Here is a 21241-nt window from a genome sequence, read left to right as displayed (position 1 = left end):
AGACTTTAAAGGGCTGAATATTAACAAATGCCAATGGAAAATTGCAAATGGCTGTTTTATAATTTATAGTCAAGTTGCACTTTTGACTCTCCAAACTATGGTAACTATTAACCATTTTGCACGCACGGTACAATTGTCTGTCACCATTTATTTTAGTTAAAATGTAGAGATTTCACGTATGCTAATGTGTAGATTAAAGGCAGTGTCTCTAACTTGACATGTTACTTGTTTTTATCCAAAGCTCAATACTGTGGGCAATCCCCACAGGAGCAATTTGGGGTGAAGTGCCTTGCCCTATTAAAAAGAATAGTGCTAGTTTTTCTCTTTTGTAAATGCTTTTACCGTCTTGTCAAATTATAACCTATTAGTTGAATTACCAGTCACATCTAACAACAGTGCATTTCAAACTTTATTTGGAGTATGATCAGGACTTTGGCATACTGCAACACTTTAGAGTAGGACCATGAGGAGGGTTTCCACATTCACAGATATAAAACATTAACGAATTGGCTTATGACAGAAAAGATGACTGTCAATGACAATGTAGATCAGGGGTGTCAAACTCAAGGCCCGGGGGCCAAATCCGGCCCTTGAATTCATTTTATGTGGCCCCACAAGAGCTTGCAAAGCTTATAATATGTTTGTTATACGGTTACATGGCGATTTACAGAAGCACGTTGCCCATAAACTACATTTCCCACAATGCATCTCAGATATGCCTTTTTTTTCTCAGAATTTGTCTTTTTCTTCAAAATGTTACTTTTTCCCCAAAATATCACTTTTTTGGGGGGGGATTTAGACTTTTTTTTCCCGAATTTGGATTTTCTTTTTAAATCATTTTGTGACATTCTCACTGAAGAGACTTGCAATTATTTGCCCTAGACTTCTTCTTTCAGACGTAGTTAATTATGAAGTTATTACCCTATCGGATAATAATCCAATGCAGAGGCAATCATGTAATATAATACATTATTATTTATATATGTATATTTATAAAGTCTTAAAGTTACAACCGGCCCTTTTGAGTGCAACCATAATGCTGATGTGGCCCTCGATGAAATTGAGTTTGACACCCCTGATGTAGATGGTCCGACAGGCTGACAACAGGAGAATTAAAAACATAACAATCTACATGTAGAAATCACCATACTGATGAAAAACTAGTATATGAAAACCAAACTAACAAAATGTATGGACAGACAGTTTGATCTTGCATCATGAAGTGTGAGGAGTTGTGCGTAAACAGGCCTCTTAACCTTCTTTCTGCCCAGTTGATCCTGTGGAGGACACTGACAGAAGAGTTAGGACCAGCTACATAAAAACACTAAAGGATTAAAGTGGTTTGGACGTAAAAATAAAACGGTTACACAGGTCTCTCAGGCAGGGTAACGATGTGTGACAGGTTTCCTGGACGACGACTGCTTCCTTGTCTTCACACTGGAGCTCGGACGGTGATCATAAGTCCCGGATGTCCTTGACGAATGAAACCAAGGGTAATGCCTACAAAATAACTTGACATGTAACTACAACAATAAATTAATGCAAAAATATGGCCCGAGTTAGTGCGTGACCAGATTTTTTTGTTTCATTCTCAATGAAATTCCACATTGAATAGAAAGATCTTTCATAAAAAGTTATAAAATAAATAAGCACTCTTTCCCTTTGAGTTTTGAGTAGAAAAAAAGTTGCACAGCGTGCAGGCCCAAGAGGAGAAAGAGCAGTACATTTTTTTAAATTATTATTTATGTTATTTTGCAGAGGCATCTGTGCCCTCTGCTGCTCTTCTTTGGCCTTGTGGTCACAGACATGCTGGCTGGGGGGGGGGTCAGTGCGACCGTCCTCAGTACACCCAGTTCACCGGAACCCACTGGGGTTCACTGCACAGTTTGTCTACATCGGCCTGTAACGCCTCGAAGGCCTTGTCCAGGTTGTCGTTGGCGATGGTCAGGTCGAAGTAGTGGCTGTACGCCCTCTGGATCCGCGCGCTCTCATCCACCGTCTTCCTCAGGTCCACATCCTGCAACACAACACAGAACAGGTCAGCGCTAACAGCTCACTTTTATGAGATTGTCGCTTCTTTGACATCAATTTGTAAATCGTCCACATTTTAGGGGGGGGGGGGGTTATTGTTAGGGAGACAGACAAACCTCACTTAACAATGACTACAATGTTTTTCTGTCAGAAAATATAAATAAATGACAAGGAATTGTTACAAGGACCGGTTTATGTGATAGTCTCCAACACTGCATAGCGCTAAATCAAAGCATCCATTTTGTGTGTGATAACGTGCTTTACTCTAGTGTTCAAAGACCATGGCTGACACAGAGGCAAAGACTTTGTCTGTGAATACGCTCTCACCTAATCACACCCTAACCGGGGGTACGGGTGATTAAATGTATAAATCATGCTTTCACAGGGCTGTTTTCAGTTATTTAGGCTGGCTCAGTGTGGGTAAAGTAGTGATGACGTGCATGGGAGTTGTTAACCTACCGTGAGTTGCTTAGTGGTGATGCCTGCGTCCACCACAGCTTTGTGCATCGCCTTGAGAGTATCAAAATCTGGCGCTGCAATGAACACCACGTAAGGCATGAACTCCGCTGTTTTCAGCACCTTCAGAGCCTGGGGAGGCACACAAAGTTCAAAAAGGAATTATGTAACACGACAATATTTAGTTTTAAAGCTCACTACAATGATAATGCTGCCAAATGTTCTCTCTGAAAGGACCCTCAACACTTTTTAATCAAACCTCCTCTTACCTGTGGGTTGACGTCCAGGATGCAGGTGCGTCCCGTGCCCACCACCTCGTGGATGGACTCGATCTTGGTGCCGTACAGGTTCCCGTCGTACTCGCCATGCTCCAGGAACCGACCTTTTTTCACTTCCCCCTCCATCTCTGTCCTTGTGGTGAAGTGGTATGAGTTGCCGTCCAGCTCATCGTCACGTGGCCGCCTTGAAGTGACTAAGAAAAAGCCCAGTTAAATGTAAAGATCAGTTAAAGGTTTCTTTGTGTTACCAAATTAAGAGAAAGACCAAAGTCAGGACTTACATGGCATAGTGGTGCCGAAGCGTGTGGGTTGGAGGACCATCAGCCGGTTCTTTAGGCTGCGCCGGCCCACGCCCTGAGCACCAATCAGAACCAGCGTCTTCCTCTGGAAAGCTGGCACCTTCGCCACCTCTTCATAGATCTGCAGCTCGTGTCTGTCAAACTCTGTTGAAACACAGGCACAATTATAAGCCAATTAAATAAAAGATACTTAAGATGTAAGATAGCAAAAAACAGCTCCTTACCTGCATTCTTGGCTGTCAGGTACATCATCTTCTTTTTCTTTTTTCCAGCTATGGTTCCACAAAGGATCCCTACAAAAACAAAGTATGCAGTTGTATGTCTATGCTATAACAGCATGTGGCCAGAAGGCGGCAGTCTTGGATCATTAAGTGTTTGAAACATTGCCTACTCAATTGCCATGAATCCGTTTTTAGTGGTAAAAGCAATAAAGAAGTGACATTCACAGTCTTTAGGCCAATCCATCATTTCAGCATCAGGATTGTTAAAGAGAGAAACAGGAAGTGTGGATGTCTCAGCTCTAACGAAAGCAAAGTAGTGTATTAAAGACGCACACACGAACATACCTGACCCATCAAAGTCTCGGGGGACAAAAGCTTTCCTCTTCTCTTCCAAGAACTGACTGGGTATCAGTCCTGTAGCCCCAGCGATCACATGGCACGCCTGGCAAAAAGGAAAGATCAGATCATGGTTCATTCTTTAAATCTTTATGTCTCGTTAAAGTAAATGATGGACACACAGAGGAGATGGAGGAAAGCTCACCTGCCACCAGTTGGGATCCTCTCTGTTGACAATCTGAAGAATGTCACCTTTCTTGAAGGCCATCCCCGCCTCTCTGCAAGGAGTCAGGTTGTCACTTAGTGGGCTGTAGTCGAAGTATGGCCGCACGTACACCTGTGGAGAACACATGCACAGTTTTGAGTCTTTGCACGATTTAATTCATATTTATTGGCTTGCTTAGAATAACAAAATGCTTCTGGATTAAGCCATTAGTCTTACATAAAAAGTACAAAAACACAGATTCAGGCTCAGCATGCTGTCTCACACACTGACACAGTACCATCGGCTCATTCACACACATTATGTCTGACGTCCCACACTGCACTGACACAGCTGTTCACGCTGCGCCACAGCAGAGGCTTTGCCAGGAAGGGTAAGTGCTCTGGCTGATGTATTCGATTAAACAAGCAGCCAGAGGAAGCAATAAAACAAGCCGGTGAAATATACTGTGCAGCAGAATGTGATTCTGCATTATGTCTCATTCAGTTTTACTGCTCTCCGTTCAATTTACAAAGCACTTCCAAACTGTTGTGTTCGGGATGCAAAGCTGCTTTTCTTTTCTTCACTCAACCTCCATACCAAGTCAAAAGAGTTGCCCGCATGAGGGGAAACATCTAAAACTACCATATACTACTGTACTTTCCACGTGGGGGAGCATGAGATTACAGGAAGCGTGTGTGTGTGTGTGTGTGTGTGTGTGTGTGTGTGTGTGTGTGTGTGTGTGTGTGTGCAGGAGACAGAGGCAGCTAGTGTGACCCAGATAGCATGTGGAGTGTTATTAATAGGGATCCCAGGGTTCACATTCCTGCGCAGGGGATTGTGGGAGGGCCGAAGGATGGATCACCAACTTTGAACCACTGCCCAACATCTGCCCCTCATTACATAAGTGGCCCGTGCTTGCGTTTACAATTAGCATCTCATCGGTGTGTTTACCTGCGGGGCGGCGGGAGCGTCTCGGTAGCTCGGGAGTATTTTCAGCGTGATTCCTCCGCTGCAGTCTTTGAGCATCTCCTGCAGCTCCGTGGGGTTGTTGCCGACGTCCTTCCCGTTCACTTCCTTTATGATGTCGCCCACATGGAGGAGACCCTGCCTGTCAATCATGCCCCCGTGAAGGATTCGAGCGATGACAAGGTCGTCTTTCTCCACACGAAATGTCACGCCCTGAGAGGGAGGAGATAGATATCTGATTTTAGCACACCCGAATTCACACGATCACCCACAATCCTACTGTTCTTTTATTCTTTAAACTTATTCTTTATGAGTGATTTTCTCACATTGCCCTTTGTATCCATTAGTATTCCAATTTAGATGAACAGTTTCTTTAAGAAGGAGTCTCAAATCCAAGAAATTCAACATGAGAATATGAGAAACTAAACGTATAGAAATCAAATCAATAATAACACTGAGATAGTAAATAACACAGGAATAAAAAATTCAATAAAAAATGGGGTTATATATAAGGTCATCCTACATATTAAATATTATAAATATCCATGTACCAGAATATTTCAAAAATAAAAATTCCTAATTTTAAAGAACCAATATTATATTATTTTGGGGTGTCACACAGTCTAGTTCCTTCTTTTTTAATGCAGTCTTTATAATCCTTCCATTATTAATCCCGGTTTCCTCCTATTACCTCCACCAATGGTGTCCATCTTTCTTTTCAAGTTTCCCTCTGTAATCGTAGCAAGTCATTTTTTCCCAATCCTACTGTTCTGACTATCTACACATCTCCTTAGTGATTTACTTGGACATTCATGTAGTGGATTACTCCTCTCTAGCCACACACACACACACACACACACACACACACACACACACACACACACACACACACACACACACACACACACACACACACACACACACACACACACACACACACACACACACACACACACACACACACACACACACACACACACACACACACACACACACACACACACACACACACACACACACACACACACACACACACACACACACACACACACACACACACACACACACACACACACACACACACACACACACACACACACACCAGTGGCTCTCCGGCCTTCTTTCGGATGCCAATCATGCGCACAGCGTCGGCCTGCATCAGCGCGTTGTTCACTGCCGCGTCATTGGTCATGTCGGTCGGGGGCGGGACTTCGTAGCACTTAGAAGCCACCATGTCGTGTGCCTCCAGTAGAGACTGAAAAAAAGAGAGGAGAAGTAAATTAGAAGGGAAATGATGAAAGAGGAAGGCAAAGGAAGGACATCTTTTTTTATTTATATAGCACACACAACAAGGCAATTCAAAGCACTTAACATAAAACATAAAAGGCTTTGAGACAAAGTGCAAATAAAACAGGACATTCAGATACAATTAAAGAGCCAGGGGGAATTGAAAATGAAAACAACCTACAATAGAAAATGCAAGGTTATAGTGCAGTGTAGGAAATTATAATTATTTTGTTTAGTAAAAGGCAGCCGCAAACAGAGGATTACATGTAAAACAGCTAAGAGTTACAGCTTTAAGGGAGTTTGTTCTAGATTTATGGTTAACGAAAAAGCATATTCTAGTCTTATAAATAAAAAATGGCAGCCTTGTTAACTTAATATATTCAATGGTTTAGCTGCTATAACAATAATAGGTCTGGTATGACACATATTAGAAGAATATTCCTGTGCAAGTACAATTACTGAGACAAATTACTGACTTATTTTCAATGTTTGCTACCGTGAGGCTATGTGCATGGCCCTGTAATTGTAACTAGTGGCCACAGTTTAGTGTTTAATGAAAGTTACATTAGCTTCCTGGAATGCTGAATCAACAAAACCACTACTTGATGTTACAAAATAAAAAATCGAGAAGATGGTGGATCAGTGACGCAGGCTAAATGCAGTAACAAAGTCATCTCAGGGACAGACAGTGAAAAAGGCTTTTAACAACATATGGTAATTGTCTACTTTGCATTGCTGCGGCATCTGTTTGTTTTATGGTCTTCTTGGCTTGATTTTGCAAAAAAATAAACATGAACATCAATCTGTTAAAACACTTCATGAGGTAGTCCAAGATGTGCCTAAATGTTGGCAAAAACTAATCATCTAATGGCTCAAATCCCAAACATGGATTACCACAAACATTTAACTCATCTAATTCTTGGTTTGCTGACTGTCCCTCTGTATCCAACGACCAACTGACATACAAGCCTGTCTTTTGAGATACTACCAGCCCCTTTTTTAAAACAGATAGTCAAACAGGAAATGTATTGGTGAAGTCTCTGAAGTCAAATTCAATATTTGATGTGATATCTGTTTCCCTCATTTCCTCTTTTTCTTCCTAACCCGTCTCTCCCTCCCTCCCTCTCACTCAGTAGGTCAACAGGGGCTTATCCTTCAGCTTACAGCACAAAGGGCTCTGATTGGCTCAGAGGCTTCGCTTGGCTCAGAAGTCTAACTCCTATTAGTCGAGCCTGTGTAAAGCCGCTGGTAGGTCCGACGATAAGGGTTAATGTTCTATTGATGCATAAGGAAGGTACAGAAAACACCCCCGTGCTACTATAACTGCAGTCAAAACATTACAACTCCAGGCTGAGATAATGTTTAATGTACTATACATTTCTTGATAAAAAATATCAAAACCTATCTGTAATTATGGCATTTAGCTCCAAGAAAATAACTTGAAAAACCTTTGTGAGGTGTGAAATGCAAAAACGTTGCAAAAGTATTGTCTACCATTGTCTGGGTTTCAAATGTCACATAACTTCCCAAAACTGAGTCAATACTCCACAAGCAGGATATACCACATGCATTATGTGATAATGTCTGTTTTACTTTAACCCTCGTGCACAAGATCAAGTGTTTGGCTCTGCCTCACCTGGAAGTGTGGCTCCTGGAGGATCCTGGACAGTTCGGCCGCGCTGTTGTCTTGCAACTTGAGATTGTTTATCTCTCCCAAGATATCCGTCACCAGCTCCACATTGTTGTCCTGCACCGCCTCCAGCTTCACTTCCTCTAGCTGCTCGTGAGCCTGGGGGAGAGAGACAGGCTTAGGGAGGAGAGATCTCAAGAGCTTTTTATTTTTTGCTCTCTTTGTAACTTTGTGTGGTAGGATAGTAATTGTCTGAATGTGTGATTTTGGATTTTACATACAGGTAATAGCTGACTGTGTTACAATGTTAAAAGTCAAAGGTCCTTTTTTGATATAAAATGGCAGAAAACAACATTAGCCTATCCTCGAACTGAGCTAATTGGTATACATCAGTGATGTGTTCGATCAAATGGTGTGTGTGTGTGCGCGTGTGCGTGTGCGTGTGCGTGTGCGCGCACGTGTGTGTGTGTGTGTGTGTGTGTGCGTGCGTGTCTGTGCGTGTGTGTGTGTGTGTGTGTGTGTGTGTAGAGGTCTTGCAAACACATGCACTGTCAAAAAGGCAAAGACAGTATAAATGCATTAGTGCCGTGTGCAGACGCAGGAGCACTCTGTTAGTCAAAGCCTTACAGTACTTCCGCACAGCAAGCAAAGCACTGGTGGGAGCAGAGTGTGTTATGGGGGGGGGGAGCTCGGAGGTGGCAAGCGGTTAGTCTACTCCCCCCGAGCTATGTGTGTGTGCTACCTGGGCCAGGAGACGTACAGTGGGACTTTCCATGATGCCGCGCAGGAAGAGAAGGTCGATGTCTTTGGCGCCCGTGGAGGTGGGCAGCTCCCGAGGATGATCCGACACCTGCTGCATGGCTGGATAGACGGGTGGAGAGATAAGGAAAATAGAGACATAGACAAAGAGAAACACAGATAAGGAGAGTTAGTGAAAGTCATACAAAGCATAAACACACACACACATAAGATAAGAGAGAGAAGTAAACACTGGCGTAATAATATCAGAACCAACCTCTAACTTTTATGTTACTTAGGCCAGCAACTTAACATGATTTCGTTATCCATTAACCTGCAGATTACTTTCTTGATTAGTAGATTGGGTTATAAAATGTCAGAGAATAGAGAAACATATCCATCCCAGTTTGTCACAGTCCAAGTTGATGTCTTTAAATGTCTTGTTTTATATGATATACAACAGAGAACAAGCAGGATATCTCTTCATTGAGAGGCTGAAATCAGCATTTTCCGCTATTTTTATATTAAAAAGCAATCTATTAACTAAAAAGCTGGTGAATATTTTTATTTTTTATTGATTTAGTAATTAGTCTGTATTGTTGCAGCTCCAATGTTACTCAATTATTGCTAATCTACACGAAAATGTTTTAAATTACAAGAGAAATATCATACAAATATATCTTAATTATATCATGGCCTTGAGATGTTGTTGCTACACAGCCTCCCTCCCCCTCCCCCCCACAAATATATCAAAATAAAGCTCCATCTGGAGAATCATTGCGTCAGGTCTGTTCACAATAACCACAACAGCATTAAAAGTCCAGTGATAAACTCCCACATGGACCTACATAAAATGCGTATAGGTTGATTTCTGAGAAATGTTCCTACTTTGTTGAGTCTTGTATTAAATGTGCACACAAACAGAGATAGGTAGAGGTGTGACTGCAGGTATCAGCGAGATAATGCCTTAATGCCAGGTCTCAAAGCCCACGTAAGCCCATTTAAGACACTTAAAGCTCTGGGAATTTGTGTGTGCATGTCTGAGTCAGTATACACTTATGTGGGTAGTAAATATGTCTATTCATCACATATATCCAACATATTTACCCTGTGATTATGAACCTATGATTATCATCTTTAACCTTGACTCAAGTTATAAAGTCAAGACACCTATATAGTCCTATATAGAAAAAGGTGACACATTAGTTGCTGGTTTGAGAACATACAAAGGATTTGTGTATTGTGTTTTATTGTGTGTGTGGTATGGACATACTATGCCACTGACTGTAAACAACATACAAATATAATTGTAACGTTTTCAATGCTATTCCCTATCTGGTTTAAAGTACAAAGGAAGTCTGTTCAACTATTGTTTGACATTGATTTATTTAATATCCAAGTTGCACAGTTGAATGATGAAGAAAGAAGGAAGGGAGCTTACATGGTAGAATATATCAAATATAAATTTAATTTATCTCACAATGAAGCAACGACCTCCCAGTGTCTTGATAACCACAGAGCAGACAGACTGCATAACCAGAGGGCTCCATGCAAAAACAGCTCTTAAATATTTATGATCCTCTTAAAGAAAGCCAAATGGGGCAGAGAAGTTAAACTGCAGACTGTTGAGCCTGTGTATCCATAAACCAATTTGTTTACTACATCATGACACACTTAACACAATCCATAACTGAATGCATATATGAAATGCACCAACTCAGTTCCTCTGGGGACCCAACACGATGTTTCACTAACTACAAAAACATACAGTAGGGCTGTAATTGTAGTAAACACATCCACACATGTGCAAACACATAAACAAGCGTTAAACCACCAGCCTCAAACTCACTCAATCACACTTATAGAAAATCGCAATACGATTTGGAGGATTATGTGTTTTCCTATTTTCCCAAGATGTATCCAACATCTGACTACAAAAATACACACATACAAACAAACAAACAAACACACATTCACACAAACAAGCACACACACATACAGCATACAGCTGTATCCTGGATTTCAATGCTTTCTGATGACCTTTCCCCACCAGGTCAGCTCTCTGTGTCACTGCGTCCTCGACCACAGGAATGTTTGCTCATCCACAGCCCGTCCACAGCCCCCCCCCTCTGCCACGTGTACTAGTGTGTACGTTACTCATGCTAAGAAGCAACCTTGGGATGCTTTTCTATCCTGAGAGAGAGATAGACATGAACTAAAGCCTCCTACCTGAAGTCTGTATAATCCCATGAAATATGGCATAGAGATACCACCCCCCACGAGCCTCCTGCTAAAGCTTGCCTGAAGAAATTGTAAAATCTGAGAGATTACAGCATTTGACGGTTACAATAGTGTTTTCATCTACACATGAATCGTCCTGCTTACCTGCTCTTAATTCCCGTCTCTGTCTGCAGTCTCTTTTATCCTCCGACCCCCGCCTCTGTCCACCTACCAGCACCGTTTGCTGTGAATGCCAATGCAGAGCCTCCCTGCTTAACAATTCCTAACTCTCTCTCTCAATGCCACACATTAAAAATTAAATAAGAGGTGCACCTGGGCTGACACAAAACTCTCCCACACCGAAAAACACTTTTATTATAATGGGATTTTTTCAGTAAAGAAGGTTATGAATTGAACCGCCTCCAGGGGAAATAAGCAAGCAGTGAATGTAACCAAGGTGACTCACATAGTTGCTACGTGGTATTGCAAACAGGCTTAACTAAATTAGAAGCAAAAGTTTATATATTGACTCAGCTGAAGTCATGGAGCTAGCTAACTAGTAGCTACAACTTAAAGCTAATGGATGGATAGTAGCATTTGGAAATAGGAAATAGTAGGGAATAGTAAGTTACTTCAAAGAAGTTTTTCTGTTTATAATAGTTCACATTAGCTAGAAGTTATTGGTAAATGTTTGAAATAGATTGATGAATAAACCTATAAAAAAGTAATAGATAGACACAATAGATAGATAGCAATGGTTGAAGTGTCCAGCTTTTGCCACTAACAAGTGGTAGGTTAGTACATGTAAAAATGACCTAACCAACTTTAACATTGACAATAAATGATGTGTTAATAACATCTAATTTAAAATTGAAATTGAACAGCTTTGGGAAATGATGAAGATGTTTTTAAGTTCTTCTGACAGAGCTGACAAACTCGACCGCCTTCTCAATTTACATGAATCCCTTTCATCAATCAAAACAAAATCAAAGACGGCAGAATCTCTCCCCTCCCTGGTGACACCCCGCCTTTCCCTCCTCTTTCCTCACCTCCAGACGTATCTGTTCCCTGGGTGGACGGCACTGTAGGGGGCCCCTCCGCGCCAGGCTGTCCCGGGGCCGTCACCTCCTCCTCTTCCCGTACCCCATTGGGACAGGCGTCCTCCATAGCTGTGACCATCGCCAAGCCCTCCTTCTTCCTCTCTGCTGCCTGAAGTACGCTAAGGCTAACCACTAGTGAGCACCAGCAGTTCTGCAACTACGTTGTCTCTCCTCCAATCGTCTTGTCTGGCACTGCTGACCCGCTAAACTCCCAAAAACACAGAAAGAGGCAGAGAATGGAGAGAAAGAGAGATGATTGAGGACATAGGAACGAGAGAAGCAGGAGACAAAAAGAGAGCGACAATAGAGTGGGATTAAGATCAGGGGATATTGAGAGACAAGGAGATGCAGAAGGGAGAAAGATGAAGGGGGGGTTAAGGAGGGAAGATACTAATGTAAGTTCAGAAAGACAGGCGAGAAGCCGGAGAGAGGTAGAAAGCTGGAGGGCACACACAGATGTGGACATGCGTTCAATACTTGTCGCTCGCCTCCCTCGACTCTTTAATACCTTCCTGACCATCACCCCCCCTCCGTTGGTCCCACACACACATAATCCCACAATCCTCTCCTGCTGTTGAGGGCTTGCTTGAATACCCCTCCTCTTGTTTCCCCATCCTGAGTCGTGTCGTGTCGCCCCGCTTACACACACACACACACACACACACACACACACACACACACACACACACACACACACACACACACACACACACACACACACACACACACACACACACACACACACACACACACACACACACACACACACACACACACACACACACACACACACACACACACACACACACACACACACACACACACACACACACACACACACACACACACACACACACACACACACACACACAGAATGTGTCATTATGAAAGTAATCTTACATAAGTGTTACTGAAGGGGGTCTGACCCTACATTCCCTATTCTCTTCCTCCTTCTTCCTCTCATTCACACTGCTCCATGGCTCAGGCCCCCCCGCTGCAGCGCTGTGCAGAACGCTCAGCGTGTGCAGGACCAAGCCGCTCAGCGCCTCCTTAAAGCAGCATGTGTCCGAGTAATAGGAGATTTTTTTTTTCTGTCATTTTTACTTTGGTCTTTCCTCCCGATGTGCCCTTGTTACCTTACTGGCTGGGTGCTGACTGGATTATGCTCATTTGGGGCAGCTGCACGTCTGAGACTACATTTTGGGGGACATCCTGGAGCAACACTCAGTTGGAAGTTGTGCTAGGTATAAATCATTTATAGAGTATATATTATGTGATGACCGGGACCGGATATTGGAAAAACTGCTATCTATCCAATATATTTTGAGATATTTCACTATATATTAAGAACTCCCTCTGGTGGATGTGTTTTTGAGGATTATTGTTTAGGATTCATCCTCTGAGGGAAAATGAATGTCTTTACTAAGGGTTATAGCAATCTATGCGATGCATGTTGAGACATTTCTCGACAAAAGTGATATGCCATCTACCATATCTACAGATAGCACGGTGAAGAACCACTGAAAACATGTTTTTTTTGTTTTTTTTAAATTGCAGAAGCTCAACAGATTTGTTTTGGTGATCCTTCAAAAGAGGCACCATCCATCCCAGAGTCATCAAAAACAGGCCCCTCCCACAGCGACACAGCTGTGCGAGGGGCCGCTCTGAGGGCTTTAATCCGCCCCCCCTCTCCTTCCACCCACCCTCAACATGACCATTCAACCCCTCCCCCCATTTTAGCACCATGGGATTTTAATCCGGCCACGAAAGCAGGATTACAGAATCTCTCTCTCTCTCCTTATCTGTCCAACCAGTCTGATGCTCTGCCTGCTCTGCCAATGTGCACTAAGGGGGCTTTCTGCTGAGATGGCCTTCACTGGCCCTACAAGTGTGAAAGAGAATGTTCCCTTTGGACATCAATACAGTGTTACAGTGCATTTCATGTCAAATAAGACCCTCAGAACAGTTCACGTTTTGTTGGTCATTAATATGACTTCTGCCTACAATGTCAACTGAATTGTTTCTCTTTAAAACAAGAGCCTATTTCCACAGAGTTTAACCGAGGCAGAGCAGCTGTGTGAGGAGGAACAAACCCAAGTGACTTATTTTCTCCAAAAACAAAACAACACAGGTAGCCGACACAGATTTTAGGAAAATCACTGATCACGAAAATGTATGTAAGAAAGCACACTGGTTTGTTAAAAGATAAGCCTGTGTAAGAAATAATGCTGTTCCCTTGGCAAATAAAATACTGTACCACCAACACAATAAAAATGGTACCAAACTAAGAGATGTATCTACCACTTATAGTTGGGAAAGATCAAAGGCAGTAATGCTAGTTGTGTCAGAAAATTAGTTCTGAATGGAAAAGTTCATGTAAGCTTAAAGTCAGTATAATATATGTCAGATTTGTCAAAACGTATGAACAGGGCCTGCCTGTTTAATGTGCTTATTAAAAAGAAACATGGTGGACGAAAGCAAAATGTTGATGGCAGAAACCAAACCAACAAGTCTGGGACAAAACGTATTGTTAAAACGTTGCCGTTAAAATACATCCTCTTTGTAGCGTCCATGTTAAGACTTGAAGCTCATGGACACACCAAAGTCTGAAGAGTGACTCCTGAACTCGGGAAATGGGATGAATTAAGGAGCTTGGGCAGCATAAATAGATCTTTGTTATATAAAACTGATATTTCACAGTTTTAGATGAATATAAGCAAAGGAGAAACTATTGTCAACTGTGTAATCCTCGTGGACATATTAAGACACCCGTCCCCCCAAAAACAACTGCTGATTCTTTGCTTTCTTAAAAATATGTTTTAAGAGCAGAACAGACAAAATCATGTCTGCCAGCAGAAACTAAGTCTCCAGTGTGTCAATAGTACTGAGGAAGAGGCGGGGGGGGGAAGTTGTGTTTACCTGTGCCAATCGGTGTAGCCTAATCCCGGTCCTACTGGCTGCTCATCAGTCAACTTTGAAGACCTGCAGGGAGACAGAGAGATGTAAGGGTTAGTGAGACCATCCGCAAATATTCAGTCCCACTTGCACTCCTGGCTGCTCACCAGTTTTCATAATTCCTCAAAAACACGCTTGAGCATTTAGATTCATGCTGTTGCTTATCTCTCTCTCTCACACACACACACACACACACACACACACACACACACACACACACACACACACACACACACACACACACACACACACACACACACACACACACACACACACACACACACACACACACACACACACACACACACACACACACACACACACACACACACACACACACACACACACACACACACACACACACACACACACACACACACACACACACACACACACACACACACACACACACACACACACACACACACACACACACACACACACACACACACACACACACTAACTCTTCTTTTTCCCAGTGGATTATTGGTTTCATCTATCTGTGTCACCCTCGTCTCCTGCAAGATATGAGTCTTGTCTGCAGACTGAAGCCGTTGTTCGTTGAAAGCAATGCACAGTCATCCAGAACTGTTCATTGTCCTCAGCTATTCAAGGATGCCTGCATCCTCAGCTGGCACCGTGCCGTCAACATAGTAAATGGCTACGAGTCTCTGAAAGTAATGACAAAGCAGTACGCATTCATTACCAGAGAGCATCTGCTCTCACTATCAGTTACCGACACAGGCATCCTCACCTTCTGTGTGTTCATGGAGAACCAGACCACTATATTAGAGGGACATTATTATGAGCCGACATTGGCTTATCATAGATACCTCTTTTTATATTGTAAGCATTGGTGTATGTTAAAAAAACAGATGAGGTACAGAGGTTCAAAACCATGATCAATGTTATCATCGGCAGTTCACCGACATCTGAGCAAACTATGTGTGCTGATGACTATTGGGAAATGCTTTAAAACAAGCAATTAAAGTAATCTGAGTTTGGATTGCTTTGGGGACTGTACTAAGTCAATAATAAACTGTCAAGCTCAAGTAGTTAGAATCAAATTTACTCTTTACATTTGGTGCAAAACCAGAGTTAAAGAGGTTATTTCCTTATTGCTTGTGTTTTCTATTCATAACTAACTCTAAATAGGTGTTTAAAACAAAATTCCTCCCATAAAACTGAGTCTGGCAGCGCTAAAACAATTTATGCTGAACTGCATAAATAAAATGCAAGCCAACAAAAAAAACAATTAAATAGTGTGATAAAAAAAGAACTGATGCCTGCTGGCAGCCACAAAGCAATAGATTACCGCCCTGGCATGCTTCATTTCTTTTTGCCTCTTTTTATTTCCCTCTGTTTCCATCTTTGTCTTCCAGAGGAAATGAGAGATAGTGTAATGGCTAGATGTTCCTATAAAAACCACAGGTTCTAGCTGCTAACTCTTGAAACAGTGCATAAAGGCATCCACTAAATATCTAAATGCATATTGGTATATCTTCTCAGTCCCTCGCATTGGCCACTTATCCCTCGACTCTAAGCTCCTCTACAGTCGCGATAAACCATCAAAATTGTTTCCAAGGGACAAAACATTTACAAGGTGATTACGACACACAGGGGATGTTTACTCATCATTGATTCACTATAATCTCTTGTAGCTTTTCTGGGGTCTTTTCACCCATCATGCTGGAGCTAATTGGGCTCTTATTGTATGAGAGAAAGAGAGAGGAAGAGAGAGTTAGAGGTCGATTCATTACACAACACAGATTACAATCAGGCAGGGCACGCTCATTGGAAGTGAAAGATATCCCTTAGAGGAATGTTAATGGTGGCAAAGCTACCGGTTCAATTCCTCGGCAAATCATCCGGACAACAGGGGGGGGGGGGGGGAAGCCGGGCCATGACAATCAAAGGTCCGAACAAGGAGGCAGGAGAGACGGAAAAGGTACAACCCTAGCAGAAAAATATGGGAGGGTTCACTACTGGCTTTTAGGCGATGAATAGAAATGCGCTGAGGGAGTCAGAGGAGACATCCGGAGCAAGAGAATGAGGAAGAGATAAAATGTGGTATCCTTAAAGATTAGATGGGAGTTGAAGCAAAAGCCTCTCAAATCTTGGGGAGGCTGAGAGGGAACAGAGAAGAAAGAGAGGTGGGAGTGGTCGTCGAATACAGACACCTTCTTATTCTGCCTCGCTGTGCCAAGAAACTGCCAGGTAACTGTAGTTCATCTTGTAATAGGTGCACCAAATGAAAATGTTTTTATATCTAGATTTCCATAGATGCTTTCTGTGAATTTGCATTTCCTGGAATAGTCTTAGAGAGTTTGTGATTGCACTTATTTGCATGTCAATGGCATGTCATCCAAAAGACTAGAAACTGTGTTACAACACATAATCGAATTTCTCAAAAGCCAAGTTGATTTTCTCACATTAGACTCTCAGCATGCACCAGACTAAGGACTCCCCTGATATCCTTTAATCACCATCACTGTCCACTTATCTGTCCTTCTCTTGGGGCAGAGGGGGAAATCACAGGAAGTGGTCATTTCCAATCCAAGCTGCCATTGGCTGGAAGGGACGAGCCAACAAACGTCCTCTGAGTGCCCCCTCGTTGCCAAGCACTCAGATGATGGACAGCTCATGGAAGCGGGATTACGGAGGGATCAGAGGGTTTGTTTTTGTACAAAACATCAATGCTGTCCACACATGTAAACCTGTGTGTGTGTGTGTGTGTGTGTGTGTGTGTGTGTGTGTGTGTGTGTGTGTGTGTGTGTGTGTGTGTGTGTGTGTGTGTGTGTGTGTGTGTGTGTGTGTGTGTGTGTGAACATGCACACTATTAAAAGCACAGACAAACATCAGCTGGCCCTGTGGTTTTAATTCCTCCGTCACGCTAGCAAGAAATCTCAGTTTACCTCCGACTTGGTGTCTCAATGGACACATTTTGTGGATTCATAGTCTCAGATGGAGTATGATGCTAAATCACTGGGGGTCACATGACACACAAATAAATACAGACTGAAGCCCAGAGAGCATCCTTCCTGGAGTTACCATTCAATCTGTCTCTATATTCTCTGCACATCTTTTCTGTGCCTGACAAAACCTTTCCCCCGCTCTGTGCTGATCTCAGAGCAGCCGTCACTCTGACTTCCTCTCGATGACTTGAGAATCACAAAAGAGGCCAGTGAGCTCTGTCCTGCCTGGGAGCCCAGATGTCACATCATTGGCTGACTCCAGGGGTAGCAGAGGGTCATAATTAAACTTGCTCACACCGTATTACGCCACCATGGTAGCGAGTGCTCGAGGGGGCACGCGATATTCAAGGAGGCAGTGAGTATTTGTGGACTTATGTGTGTGTCTAAGGACTGGCTATTCATATAACCCCCACCGCAACCAACCCCATCATGTCTGCCTCACACCCATCACCCTCTGCCTCCAGACAAACTCTATGTAGGTCACTCCATGTGTTAACACAGCTGCAGTATGAGGATTACACAGCTACCCCAAGATGGACCTTTTAGCAGATTAACATCAGCACAATATTTATTATTTTAATTTCTGCTAGCCAGTCATCTTTCTATTCAAATTATTGCAGCATGTCACAGAAAGTTCATAAATCTGCTCAGTTTTGGTAAATGTCGAGTTGTAGCCACCTTTCTGCTGATTCATGCTTAATTAACCCTGCTCTACACCTGACCCTGCTAACTAAATGACCACAATGCAACACAAAGACATCAATTGTTGCATCATTGCAATGTCCTGCATCACCGTAAATGACCTCACTCTCCTCCTGGGTGATGTTCTAGCTGGTGGGGTGTCTGTGCTTTCCACGCAACTAGGGATGATATAATTACACCGCCGTCCGTCCATGGCTCGGCGCCGAACATGCAGTGATCTTAATAATGAGCACCTCCTGACATAATCTGCGCCTGCTTTTCCTCAGTCTCTCTCCCTTTCCAGCCTCCGGTAACTAGTCATTAGTATTAAGGAAAAGATAGGGGAGGGATGGGGGAGGCGAAGTGATGCAACATGACTGCAAAGTTTAAAATATTTGAAAATTGATGTTGGATGGTGAAAAAAGAGCCGTGGGAGGAAGAGATAAGGAAATTAGTCTCGAATGAGTTTAACCAGTGCCTTTTTCTCTGCTCATCTTGGCAACACATGGCTCTCCTCCAGAGTTATACTAGAGTGCGCTGCTAAATGAATGTGATTCTGAACTGTTAAACAATCTCAGTAGATGACTTTTCACCATATGCTGATTATCTCACATAAATGTGTTGTATTCATCCTGATTAGTCTGTTGTCGGTGGGATTTTATTCGAGAGATGAGTTACATATTCTACATTTCTGTCTTTATGTGGTGAAAAACAGAGGTGTTTCCGCACATAATAAAACTGTCTTATAATCAACATGGATAAAGTCATTGTTGATCTGCAGTGGTTTACTTCTGAAAGGCCTTGGTGATGGACGAAATCTGGTGAATCAGCACTATATGCTGCAGCAAAGACTGCCAAAACATTTGCCTTGCATCCATTCTTACACACGGATAATGTTCCTCTCTGTACAGGTTAGTGATTCATTTGTGTACTTAAGTGACAGATATGCAATTAGCTCATGATAAATGTGATGGGGTTAGTTGTGTATTAACTGTGGGGAGGCTTGATTATAGTTGTGTAGATAACAACCGCTATGATACATATGTTTTTCGTAGCCTTGCAGTGTGAGTCACCCCAGTGTTTGTCTACGTGTGTGTACTGTATGTTTTCCATTTTTCTACCCCCCTCCTGCTCTACTCCTTCCTTTCTCTTTCCTGCACCATCTTTCATGGGTATTATTAATAATGGAAAAGTAGAAGCTCTGAAAGTTGGGTTTGGTCCCTGTATGACTCACTGACAACTCTCAGGCACTATGTTCGAACATTGGGAAGAATGTGTTTAACTTGAAATTCGTGTTGTCCTCCGTACTGCTGACAGGAAGGGATATGCATATGAGGGCGGAGAAGTCCAACTTTGTGTCTTATTCCCGCTACTTCAGCAGAACAATGAAGGTCATCCTGGATCCTGACTCAAAAGACTGCTTGGAGACTACAGATTTACTCTAATGTACTAAACTGTCCAGGTCTCCTTCCCTTCCTCCCTTTGTTCCTGCTATTAGATTCAACAAATCTGATTAGGGTTTCTGGAAGGAAGACAGAAAGATCCATAAACTCTAGTGTAGATGCAACAAGACCCATGCTCTCTGTTAGTAGTTCCTGGCTGCCAGGAAGGATCCCCAAGGATGTGCGTATGTGCATGGGCTTCCCCCATCACGTGCATGTGGCTAAACTATAAGCCTTTGCCAAGTGACCCTCTGAGCAGAGAAGATTCATTGAGAGCTGAGAGTCCATCCTGATATACGAGTGGTTTCATGTTTCGATTAAGCGCTCAAACAAAGTCGTTCTGACATCGTGTTAGTGCATTATGATGAGGCGGTGCACTCATATATCTCAATGAAGGACACAAAAAAATCAATAGGAACGTCTGGCTGCGTCTCTGGTCTTCCAGTCTGTGCCACACCACCAATACCCCACCCCCCTTTTTTTTTTAAATTTAGTATCAACTTAAAATAAACACTGCTTTGTTCACAAAGTTTTTCTAGGGAACTAAATCCGAGGAATGTTCGTTCTGGTGTGTCTGACCTGTTGTTATGGTCTCTGTGTTTAAAGCCCACCCTTTGCTGGTAGATGTTGGAGTCTATCATTTCGGGACTGGCTCCCGCTCCTCATCCTGTCAGCACTATAACCTGCAGCTCTTTCCTCATATCTTCCCATTCATGGACGACGCCACGGTTCTGACGCATGGCCACCTCTGTGTGCCAGATTCCGTGCGCTTGAACCGTGCGCCTGATCCGTGCCAAACCTCTGCACCGTGTTGGCTGACCAGACAACTGTACATTTACACCGATTTCACCACACGTGCGGCCATTTTTTGTTACCCATCCGAGCCATTGTGGCGTGCGCACACTTGCAACTAAAACCCATCCGCTGTATCCTTCCTCATGCAGGAAAAGGGAAAAGGTTCCACAAAAGGCGCCCAACGCAGAGTGATATGTGTCTGATTAAAGCCTGTTCCCACAGCAGAGCGGGCTCTATTGGGGGGTAAACCTCCCCTTCTGTCAAACTCTACTGCACCTCAAACACGGCAAAAGTGTCTTTGTCTCCCGTTTGAACGCAAGAGGATGAATGAATCCAAATTATTCACAACACAAATAAGATCACGAGCCGTGACTTACCTGTAAATCGTGCTTTTGAGTTCGCGGTAGACCACCGACCGTCCCGGTTGGACATTCAGGCCCCCCTCAGCTGTCTGTCCTGGTCCCGCAGCAGACTACCAGAGAACACGACGCCAATCAAACAGCCACGCCCCGCCTCCTCCCCTGACGTCAGACAGCATTGACCAATGGCAGTCAAGGTACAACACTCGCTAAGTGAATACATTGTAGCATTTTCACAATGTCATACACACACTCGTCCATTCACAT

At 43.0% G+C, this 21241-nt stretch overlaps 1 protein-coding gene across 4 annotated transcripts; it reads right to left on the bottom strand.

Annotated features, from left to right (window-relative positions):
* Window positions 1–396: 396 nt before the first annotated feature.
* Window positions 397–21144, bottom strand: pals2b (protein associated with LIN7 2, MAGUK p55 family member b). 4 transcript variants are annotated; one of them, XM_079653245.1, is made up of 14 exons: window positions 20993–21144; window positions 14687–14749; window positions 11717–11970; window positions 8452–8570; window positions 7716–7868; window positions 5895–6047; window positions 4778–5005; window positions 3827–3958; window positions 3631–3727; window positions 3289–3357; window positions 3047–3208; window positions 2757–2959; window positions 2491–2619; window positions 397–2017 (listed from the first exon to the last, which is right to left on the bottom strand). In XM_079653245.1, exons 3-14 carry the CDS (start codon window positions 11844–11846, stop codon window positions 1841–1843), a joined length of 1752 nt encoding a protein of 583 aa, XP_079509371.1. In that variant the 5' UTR covers window positions 11847–11970; window positions 14687–14749; window positions 20993–21144; the 3' UTR covers window positions 397–1840. The 4 variants fall into 4 exon arrangements, with proteins under 4 accessions (XP_079509371.1, XP_079509372.1, XP_079509373.1 ...); XM_079653246.1 differs by having other exon boundaries at window positions 8470–8570; window positions 20993–21143; XM_079653247.1 differs by lacking the exon at window positions 11717–11970 and having other exon boundaries at window positions 20993–21143.
* Window positions 21145–21241: the final 97 nt, after the last annotated feature.

This window comes from Notothenia rossii (assembly GCF_949606895.1).
Source record: "Notothenia rossii genome assembly, chromosome: 10".
Lineage (NCBI taxonomy): Eukaryota > Metazoa > Chordata > Actinopteri > Perciformes > Nototheniidae > Notothenia > Notothenia rossii.
Note: the sequence above shows the minus strand (reverse complement) of the source record. Positions and strands in the feature narration are given on the sequence as shown.